We start from the raw sequence: 11953 nt of genomic DNA, 5'->3' as shown, positions 1-11953 counted from the left end.
TGGTAATTATTATTACAAATTGGACAAGAATTGCTAGCAAAAACATCAAGAACAAGCCACATTGTCTTCCTGACCTTAAGAGGTCCAACAATGGTGATTTGTTCGTTTCTTTACCAAATTGAGTCAAACAAGTCTCAAATTACTCACAAAGCAATATATAAACATAACCAAGCAATTTCATGGCATAAAATTTGACAAACAAAGAGAATTAAGCAATTCAAGTTTTGAATTTTCAAGAAAATCGTGAACAAACATGCGCAAAATTCATAAAAACTGGAGTGAGTTTGGAGAAAACTTACATATATTGGGAAAATGGATGAAATAATCTTTGATTTGCAACAAATTTGAGCGAATTCGGTTGAGAAACGATCAAGAACGGATGAATTGAAGTTCACGAGCGATTCACGAGCAAAACTGAGCAGCAGCAGCGAAAATGAAGAAGAAAGGGGTATATATGGAAATCCCGACTCTAGCGCCAAGCGATAGGCCTTGGTGCCAGACGATAAGGCTTAGCGCTTGGCGCTAGTGCCAGCGTCTGGCGCTAGAGCCAAGAATGCAGCGCTAGCAATATTTCAGCCACTCATTGCGGTTATTTCGACCTCTTGAAATATTTTTTGGGTTCCTTGGTACGCCAGTTAGCCCCTCTGAGAAATTTGACATGATTTGGTAATCGGCTCGATTACAATTTAATAAAGTGATCGACTTGATGAACGATCGTCTCACTTAGCTTAAAGCGCCTAAGCATTGGCTCATCGCAAAAGGCACTGACATAATGGTTCATTCAGCAAAAGGCACCGACATAGTGGTTCAAAATTCAGCAGAAGGCACCGACATACCGGTGCAAAAGAAGAAAAAGCACCGACGTACTAACATAGCGGAAGCAAAGTTCACGTCAGCTTTTTAAAGATCGACAAGCGTGGGTCTTTGGTAATTTTCCATGGAATAGTATCGCAATAGATGAGGATAACTTCAAGTGAGGATATATTTGGCAACGTCCCTATCTTGCGGAGAGTTGTCACAAACAACAAGAGGTGATTTCAAGCGAAGTTGTCTTCGTTCGTGTTCCTTGGCTTGCGGAAGATGGTCACAAAGTGCTAGAAGGTCGTTTCAAGCGAAGCAACCTTCGATGGGGTTATCTAATTTGCAGAAGTCTATCATGGCGGGATTGGAGGCAGTTACAAGCGTAGCAGTCTTCAGGCGGCATTCTCTAGCTTGCAGGAAGTCGTAAAAAATTACAAAAATACAGCAACGCAGCAGCAAATCTGTTACTTCAAGAGACGTTTGCTCGATGGTGCAAGATACGCGTTTCTTAACTCTTTTATCTGTTTAACTAACACTAGTTTGCAGGTATTGGCGTTACAAGAGTGATTTAGGATCGCCAAACGTTCTGAATCATTCTCCGTCCCTATCGATACTTTGACTTTTGTTTTCGAAACTTGCGTTTCTCCAAACTCAGTCAAAGTGGGGGCTTCTGTAGACACCCATTTGTGTCTCCCCAAAACCAAACCCGGTGATGAGTACCTTTCACATCGAATCATAATTGAATGAAGTAAAAGTGTGGAAAGTCTAGTGTTGCGGATAGTTTTAATTTCTTCTCTCTATTTTTGAAAACCTATTTTAAGAAAACAGCCAATCCAGTTTGGTTGGTCCATAGTATGGTTCCAATAATAGTGTAGTTGGATGGGGCTTGAAAAGAGCTTTCCAACGATATATTATAAGCCCAATTCCGATGAATAATGAGGAAGTTATGGCCAAATTACTAAACTGGGCCCGGTTTGAGCCTTATATGCGGCCCAATGATCTAGAGGAGGGCCTAATATGGATTTATTATTCCTAATGCAATTAGGATTGGTTTTAGTCTTCTAGATTCTTCTAGAAGGTTCTTTTCATTCCTAATTTAATTAGCATTAATAAATTGACTTTTGTTGATTTTTTGGAGTTTTAATTAGAATAAAAGAGTGTTTTTAAGGAAAATACGATTTTTCCCTTCTGCACGGCCAAATTTTATCTGAATTAAGAAAACGCGTGAAAAAATTAATTAGCGCCTAGCGCTAATGCCTGGCGCCTGGCGCTAACTTCTTTTTTCCTCGTCGAAACTCTGATTTGTTTTTCTATCCGTTTGGCTGATTTTCTCTATAAATAGCCTCCTAAAATCTCCGTTTTTCATCAACAACTCTCTAATTCTCTTCTCTCTCGAAGCTAAAGCTTATTCTTACTCTCTCTCTCTCTCTTTTCTAAGCAAACCTTTTTACATACAAAATTCCGCATTCACAAGACCAAGAAACACCTAGCATTGTTCGAAGTTGCCTTCGCCCTAGACGTGAAAGATTTTAATTTCTGAGGGTTTGGTCCCAAATCTCTCTTTCAATTATTTAATTTAATTCTTTCATTACAAAACAACTTTATATGTTCATTCTGTAGGAAGAAATTTCAGTGATTCATTGTTTGACTTTGAGGTTTGCGGGTTTGACTTAGGTTTATGGGCTTCAAATAAGGGCTTTCAGTGATTTAAGCAGAGCAGAGTAGCTAAAAAGAATAGGGCCTAAAAATTAAGAGATTTGTTTAGGCATGCATTATAAACACCATCGTTGCTCATTGAGCTAATGTGCAAGTGGTGATTTCATCATCAGATGCTAAAGGGGAAGACACCTTTTACATATCTACACTAAGGACCTGTTCTCTTCAGCTTAATTTTAGTTCAGTTCCTAATTTCCTTCTCTCATAAACAATTCAGTTCAGTCCAGTTCAAATTAAGCTCAGCTTAGCAAATTTGAACATGCCCTAACTCAAATCCGAAGTTAGTAGTTAGCACAACACTCAATATCAATCCAAGAGCATGCATGCATACATTGTCCTTTTTTCAAATCCCTAGACTAAGGAAGCAAGGATGCCAGTTAATACATTGTCCTTATATTTAGAATAGAACTAGTTATTGGCCCGGGCGATGCCCCAGGTCATTATGAATTAGTTACTTTAATCGGACTATATATATTTTGGCTTGTTTGTCATTGAGAGCTTTAGTGGTTTCATATATATATATATATATATATATATATATATATATATATATATATATATATATATATATAATATGATAAATTTGCTGCTTGTATGAGCTGGTTTGATTATAAGAATAACTTTTTTACATTAAAATCATAAAAATATGATAAATCAAATCTTTATAAATTTGATGTCAAAATATATAATACTCCTGCTCAAAAATCTTTTACTTTATGATTCCAATTTTATGAGTTAATGCACAAAATAAAAATGGAGTAATGTTTAATTTCTTACAAACTTTATTATTGTGTAATTATTAAAGAGTTACATTCCAAGAGAAATTGTCATGGATATGAAGAGTTCATCAATTAAACTTAACATTAATACATGGAAGTTAATGCGTGGAGTTTCCCAATAATTAATGTTATGGTATGATTTGGCGACAAATCATATGCTAAATGGCAAAATTGGTGACACATGGCAAAACATCATGTCTTGCTATGACTTTTAATAATATTTATTGATGATATATTGATGGTAGAACAAAAAATTTACAAACTAGAAGAACATAGAAAATCCAGTGAGAGATGCAAATGCCTCATAATATTACAAAATTTATTCACAAATAATAATACTCATACAATGGAGAGTCCACAAAACATTTTGTTGTAACACACAAACCATTTAATCAGTTGTTGCACGAATAAACCAAAGATGCTGCCTACTTAGAAAGCGACAACTGATCGAGGGTAATGCATGTAAACAAAAAGAGGAACATGTGCTAATAGATGGAGATCATCTATATTACACGCATGATATGTCGTCAAATTGGGGGTATTTTGTTGTGTTTCTTTTGCGAACTTGAAATAAAACACCTTCGTACGTATATCATTATTGAACGAAAAAGGAAGGTGTTGCGATCATTATATGATCAAGTTCATGCACAAGAAGGTGGTATCTTCGGAATGCCTTGACGCTGAAGTTCCACCATAACACTGTCCATGGATGGAGGTTTTAAGCCTATAGGAAGCGGCAGCCACGGTTTTGCTAAAACGTCTCCAATGGCTGAATCTATACTCTCCTTCGACTGTTTTAATTTATCATGTAAACAAGAACACTTGTTAGAGTGATTAAACATGATAAATTGATGTAAATACTCGTAGGAAAAATCAGCAAACAATATAATAATTAATGATTTACATAATTTAGTTTATACATAGAAATAGAGATGCAAACATCTATTAGTACTAGTACAAGTACGTTAGTATAATTAAGTCAATATTTGAAATTTTGAATTCAAGTTTACTTTACACAAATTAAGCATAAAATAACTTAAAACTTTGGGTTGAAAAGGTTGAGACTTTTTTTTTATAGGTTAAGAAAAAGGATCCTAACCAAACCTACATTGTAATAGTAGATAATTTATCAATAATTTAGAATTATCTACTGTTACAAGTAAATACAGAATTTGTTTTAAAGCCCTACTATTACAATGTATTTGTTTGTAAAGCCCTAATACTGTATTTAGCTAGTGGGTCTGTGTAAGTAGCTGAATCTCCTTGATTTCTTGAATTTAGGTTGTATATATAAACCTTGTGAATAGAGAAATACAACTTAGAAAAATTCAATTCTAACATGGTATTGGAGTCTCTACAATTCTAAACCCTAAAACACGGCATGTGGTATATAGTATCATGACTACACACTAACACCAATTATTCTATCTACTGTCACGGGTGTGCTTACTTGAACATTTTGGTTCATTTACACCTTTATTAACAACTAATTGGAAATATTGGTTTTATGTAGTTAAAAGAGGCTAATCTTTCTGTATTGTTCTAATAAGGTGTAATTAGCAAAAAAATAATTAATGATATAGATGCACACCGGATGAAGGTCAAATGAAGAGTGGGGCCCAGACTGCGTCGCTGGCGGTGGCCGGAGGCCTTGTTGATCTGGTCTGTACATGGTGTGTGGCGGAATCCCTTGAACTGGTGCTACTCCGACTCTCTGCGTACAAAAAAGGGTTAATTATTTCTTTCAAATATTAACATCATACAAAGTACATTGCCTATTTATATAATCCAGCTTGTACGAGAATAATCCATAGATGATGTCAAAAAAAAAAAAGAATAATCCATAGAATAATGTTGAATATTCAAACAATATGTTAAATCTATATTATTTTTAAAAAATCTCATAACTTGTGGTTGAAAAATCGGGACCATTAAGTTAAAATTGACTTTTTGTTCGTTTATATTAAGCCTGCATGTAAACAAAATTTGAAAATAACCATTTAGTTTTTTTTGGTTTTTTTTTCAATTATTACTCAGTTTTTTTTTTTTTTAATTATTATTATTATTTTTATGCACAACATAATTTAATATATTTCTCATTATCACATCTCGTGTTAAGGTAAGTACGTGTAAATATTATAAAGTAAGGTTGTGTTCACTTCACCTTAAAAAAATTTAATATTCATAAAAAATAATTTCAGTTCAGTAAAAATAAATTTAGTTCAATAAAATAATTTTTGGGTAGCAAAAATCAGTAATTGTAAAGAAGAAATATAATAGAGTATCAGTAAAAATAATAAAATTAATTTCCGTTCAATAAAAATAATTTAAGTTTAGCAAAACTAATTTCAGTTCAGCAAAAATAAGATGAAATGAATGGAGCCTAAGAGGGGCAAGTTAATGTTAGTACAAAAAAAGTTTGTTATACAAAGCATATGCTTAAAACATTAAGCGATGATAAAATATATATATATATATATATATATATATATATATATATATATATATATATATATATATATATATATATATATATATATATATATATATATATGTCAAAAACATTATGAAGCAAAGGTAATATAAATGAGAAAATTTTTATTTAGATGAGAAAGATGTGAATCATTTTGTGTGCATTTATTTTTATATTAACCGTGCATATTATTCTTAATTTTTCTTAATATATTAAAACTACAAAATGTGAAACCTTTTTTCTTAAAATAAGACTTGCATATTTTCAATCAAAATATTATACAAACCTTTTATATTTTCTAGAAAATCAGAAATTCTTTTACACTACTGTTTTTTTTTTTTGTACATATATATATATGCTTCCTCCATTTTTTTATACTTTCAACACTTGCCTAAGATGAAAATATCACAATACTTACAACCCAATATAATTTTATTTTATTTTATTTATTTATTTTGTTGAAATTTGTAATATTATCCTAATTTTAAGCTCACAACCCACTAAATTATTCTTCTAACAATCTCTCACCTCCATATTAAGAGAATTATAACATGTGAGACCCACTTTTCTTAAACATCGTGAAAAAGTATGTGTTGTAAGCATTAAAATCGGACAAAGTATTTTGTTTTTTAAAAAAGGTGGTATATATGCTCATACATATTTCTCAATTTAAGAATCTTCTAATTGGATATATAAAAGAGTGAAATAAATATAAGGAGAAAGAGAAGGAACTACATATTACCTACTATTAAAGCAATGTTCTCGTTTCATTCTTTTTTGTTCTACTCACTTTTAATTTTAACCTATTATTTTTTGTTAAGCTTATTTTACTTTCTTTAATCTTGGCTTATCTCTATTATCTCCTCCTCTCTAACTTAAATTATTTAATTTTATTTGTCACACAATCTCATCTTTTTACATCCCACATTCTTACTTTATTCTATTTCTTAAACCTAACTTATAACTTTACCGGTCGTTAAAATTAAGAATTGATGTAAAAAAAATCATATTGACAAGCACATTTATATGTATGCTCGTTGTATACAAAACTATCCCTTTGTCAAAAAAAAATAAAATAAATAAAGCCATCAAATAAAACACAACTATAAAATGGTTATTTACTGATGGCTAAAATTTAAAAGTTTTGGTAAAAATAAAAAAAATAAAAATAAAATAAAAAAAAAAAATTGATGAGGTGTTAGTCCTGTTACTGTTGGTGGCGTGGATAGCAGGGCGGTGATGGGGTCACCACACACACCAATTCAATATGCCGTTTTAGGGCGAGGGACAATGATAGAGACTCCCACACGAGACTTGGATTTATTCTAACACATTATTGGAACTGGATATTATTCCACTTTCTTCTTATTCCTCTCTCTCTATCTCTCTCTTTTCATTTTTTTTTTTTTTTTTTTTTTTTTTGAGAAGAAAGGCATACAAAGTTTTATTTATTTTCTTTTAAGACTCCACCTTAACTTTTCTCCAAAAAAAAAAAAAAAAAAAAAGACTCCACCTTAACCTTTACCAAAAATAATAATAATAATAAATAAATAAATAAAAAACTTGATTGTCTATAAATAGATTTATATCTCGGCGAGATTGCATTATAAAAAGTAATACCCTAGTGAAACAACATAATGATGCTCGATTGACTTCTTATTAGTCCTTTTTGTTATTTTTGGAAATAGATAAATTGTTTGTGTTTGTTAAATAACTTCATATTATTATATAACTAGGGTGGCTAAAGCGCGCAATGCGTGCGTCATTGGTAGCCTTGTTTGAGGAGCTTTAATTTTTTAGTTTTTGGTTAATAAGAGAAATATTTAATTAAATAAGTATTTTATGGGTATAAATGTCTGCACATTATTTAATATAGTTAAAAAAAAAACACAATTAACATTAACAAAGGCAAATAAAAAAAATAATAAATAAATGCAAAATTGAAATTTGTATATATTAATAGGGTAAACATGCATGTAAATACATATTTTAAAGGGTATAATTAGCAACACATTATTCACAAGAGTAATCTTGTATTTTTTTATAAAGTACGGTAGGAATTTACATTTCTAATAAAAACATGCTTGATATATAGTTTCTTCACATATAAAACCTTTGGGTGATATGCACCGAGTATGTAGATCATATAACTTTGTACATGTGAGTTAGTACTTAGTACTAAGTGTCGTATAAAGTTCCAAAAAACTTTATTGTATTAATACACTCTTCCATTATGAACTTGTGCTTAGCCAAATATATTTTCGATATCTTAATTCTTACTCGTATAACATTAATAATAACAATTATAATTATTATATATCCCGTGATGAATTCTAAATTATGTAGATCAAAATTTAGTAATAAATCATAGTCTATAATATATAAGCCTTTTAATTCAATATAAAGCAAATTTGTTCAAATCAAGTAACATATTCTCTCTAATTTAATTTTACTTTACCATATCGAACATGAATTTAGAAGATTCTTTTAGCATATACCCCATTATTTGTAAAAGTTCCTCTAGTCCTTGGGATAAATTAAATAAAAAATTATAAATTCGTGGGCTCAACGAGTTGAATTAGAAAACGAGTTTAAGCTTTAACTTATAAATTTAAATATTTAGAGTATTGTCAAAATATCTTATTTTAAAACATTTTTTAAGATTTTCTAACAGCTAAAATCATTTGGGTATGCACATATGAGCTGGCTACATACATTGGTGAGAAAAGAGTAAATACCACCTTATAACCTAGAGGAATTATTACTCTTATTATTAATCAATTGATATTCATAAAATACCCCCTCCAGGCTTTTAAGCAGATTATAGAATTTTTATAATTATTATTTATTTTATTTTTTCTAATAAGTAGCTTAAATATTTAAATAACTTTATGAAAATCAAACTTTACTCCTTTTTTTTAAGTCTATCTAAAGATTATTTTTTAACATCAAATTCTATATATTCTTTGCAATATAATTAATTTAATTTTTAGATAATGTTATGTAATATGACATGCCCATATAGGCATGTAGCTAGCCCTCTCCACGCTATTAAACTCATATTTTTAGTTTTTTAAAAGCAAATTTATTCTTATATAGATAGTTTAAATCCTCCGTTTTTTTGAATTAAACTGATTTTTAAACAACAAAAAAAAATTATTAAAATTTATAGGGTAAAACAAATGATAAGGTCTATGCATGTAGTATAATAGGAGCTTACACGTTGGTGAGCTGAGTGCCAAAATGATGGATCCGTAGGCGGCGGTGGATGCGGTGGAGGTGCCCATGTTGGTGGTAGCGGCGTAGTTGAAGGAGGAGCAACTTGTTTTGGCCACAAATGCAACCTTGCTTGAGGATTCATGGTTGGATGACCCCATACATGTAGTGGCCTAAAAGGCGGGTGCATAGCTGTTGTCATCGGAGGGAAACCCATTGTTGGTGGATACCATGGGCTTATATTTGCACCACCTTTGCCACCACCTCCCATCGCGACACCATACATTTGTCGCTTTTGGGTCCAACTCGCTGCCTCGGCCTCCCTAGCTAGCAAATGCTTCCGATGTGATCGATATTTCTGAGAATCATGCATACATGGTTTATTTTTTAGAATGTTACATATAAATAGATATCTAAGTAAGCTTGTGATATACTTGTAATAAACATTGGCTTTGTTATGGTAATATAATTTTATAGTTTCTTTGTAAAAATAAAATTGGTTGATTATAGAATTTTGTGACTAATGGTGTTTGGCTAAAATACCAATAAAATAATAATAACAACCCAAAATTAATTGAACCCTAATTCTGTAGTAGCGATCACAACTAAGTTATAATCATAATGCTAGTTAGGTTTTTATATAAAATTCACGTCATATATTCTTGTATATAGCCATATGTATGAATAGATTATTTCAATTCATTTACAACAAGGTCAAGTATATCCTATAAAGTACAAATTGAATTGAAATTGTTCATCAACAATTAAAATTTTGCACAAATATCAAGAATATAAATGGAAGTTTATGTTTACGAGCAATATGACAAGACAATAATTGCCAAGATTTTGTTTCATTCATCAAAAGTAAAATCACCTAGACACCCATATAGGATACTAAGAAAATTCCAGTTGGGTCAATCAAATAATCTTACAAATGTTAGCGTTCAATATAATAATACTGTAGAAAGAAGAATTGGTTTCATAAATCCCCAACTTTGGACCATCTCACTTTTTACTAACAGTTTTATTTTACTTGTTAGTAATTCCTCCGTGCCTAAATTACATTCCTACTTTTCTCTATTATGTGAGGAATAAATGTTAGAAGTAAGAATGTAATTTAGAGACGGATGAAGTATCAATAAATGTGAATACTCTCTCTAAAGTTCGAATTATTGAAAAATATTGCAAAGTAAAAATTGATAAAATATACGGAATACTAAAAAGTAAGAACCTGTAAATGGCTGGCTATGTTATGGCGAGTAAGACAATCAATTCCCATAAGCTCTAAAATCCTCGAAGGGACTGCCTTATCAACTCCTAGTTGCTCCACTGCTTGCACGAATCTTCTATGATGTTCGGGTGTCCAATCCACCTAATAACAATCATTGATTTATGCAATGCATCTAATTAGTGATTAATGAAGAGTTATGTCTCGTTTTATTTTCATAATAATCCCAACTATTAATTATTTCAGAATAATCCAAAGTATGCGCGTGTCTGACTTTTCAAAATAATAGTCCCGTGAACTATTATTTCGAAAAGATGGACAATAGTCTGTGTAATAAATTTAAGATAAGTTATGTTGGCTATTTTGTACTAATACATACATAAATATTACACATGTACTCATTTAGTACCTTTGTTTTTCGTTTCCCTTGATGATTGCTGTTATTATTACCCCCGGATTTTGAACTCGAGGATGATGATTTCTTCATGTTATTACTCTCTTTCGAGGATGAAATCGTTGATGTTGTAGACTCCGACTTAACATCCTTCTTACCCTCGATCCCCTCCTTTTCCAATGTCTTCAATCCACAACCATCATCATCTTTATCCATACCCTCTATCGACGTCTCAAGTACTTGACTAACAACATCATAGTTACCTTCATAACTAGCCTCAAATGAAGCTATGTTACCATCATCATTAGGACTAATAATGTTCTCAACAGACATAGCAGACGACGAGTTATTAAACTCGGATGATTCGTCTTCCCCGGTACTAATGGAGAAGTCTGCCAATAACTCCGGATCCATTTCAAGATCCGGTAGCACATCACCATCGTGCATGCCCATAAACAACTCATCGAAATTGATGCTATCGAGCAGATTTGTACCGGAGAAGTCCGGGAAATCGTCCGTTCCCATCGAGAAATTCGCCTCCATCGTACCTCCTTTGTTGTTGCCATCTTTGGTACTCCTTAGGGGTGATATTGCAAGCATTACAAAGCCTCCCTAGGCCACTTACTTACCCTAGAAAAATAGTTAATCTAGATAAGGCTAATTAATTATAAATTATCTAATAATAATAATAATATATTCGAAGATATAATAAAATATGTGTAGGGTTATTAATTAATTATATGTGACAGTTTGATTTATGTATAGCAATAGTATTACGTACGAAGTATATTTAATTGAACATTGACGACTTGATTGTAAGGTTTTCGATTTAAGGGAGGACGGAGAAGGAGGTGAAGAAGTCGACGGAGTGTCAATTGGTATGATGGTGAGATGAAGGAGAGTAGACAAAGAAGGGGAGTGTGTTTGTGCGAAGGAAAATGGATGATGGCCACAACTTGTGAGTTAGAGGTTTATTCAAAATCTCTATTTAAGATTTTGTATTTATGTTTTTGTTGTGGCATTGATATATATCAGTGTTTATTTTGTTACTATTAGACTTGTGGACTGCTATTTCTTGCATTTATTTAAAATCTTCAAGTGGCCCTTCATAGTTTAGAATAACGTCACACACTCACATACACCTGTTTTTACATATTAAAGAATGTGTGTGGTACGAAGAAGATTTATACAAGTAATAGGTATGGTAAATAAAGAAAAATCGTTCAATAATATGTTTCAAAATCTGCAACTCTGTCATTAAAATAAATGTCCCAATTTGGCGATCACTTGCACAATTAATATATACCACTTTAGGGTCTGTTTGGCATTGATGTGATTTTCTGTTT

At 31.5% G+C, this 11953-nt stretch overlaps 1 protein-coding gene across 1 annotated transcript; it reads right to left on the bottom strand.

Moving 5' to 3' along the window:
* Positions 1-3594: 3594 nt before the first annotated feature.
* On the bottom strand, positions 3595-11554 carry LOC145629224 (transcription activator GLK1-like). The gene is made up of 5 exons (XM_081681769.1): positions 10623-11554; positions 10217-10357; positions 8990-9343; positions 4888-5010; positions 3595-4087 (listed from the first exon to the last, which is right to left on the bottom strand). The coding sequence occupies exons 1-5, from the start codon at positions 11205-11207 to the stop codon at positions 3938-3940; spliced, it is 1353 nt and encodes a 450-aa protein (XP_081537895.1). The 5' UTR covers positions 11208-11554; the 3' UTR covers positions 3595-3937.
* Positions 11555-11953: the final 399 nt, after the last annotated feature.

The sequence above is a fragment of the Chenopodium album genome, chromosome 4, assembly GCF_948465745.1.
Source record: "Chenopodium album chromosome 4, dcCheAlbu1.1, whole genome shotgun sequence".
NCBI classification, from domain to species: Eukaryota; Viridiplantae; Streptophyta; class Magnoliopsida; order Caryophyllales; family Amaranthaceae; genus Chenopodium; species Chenopodium album.
This window is presented reverse-complemented; position numbering and strand designations above follow the sequence as displayed.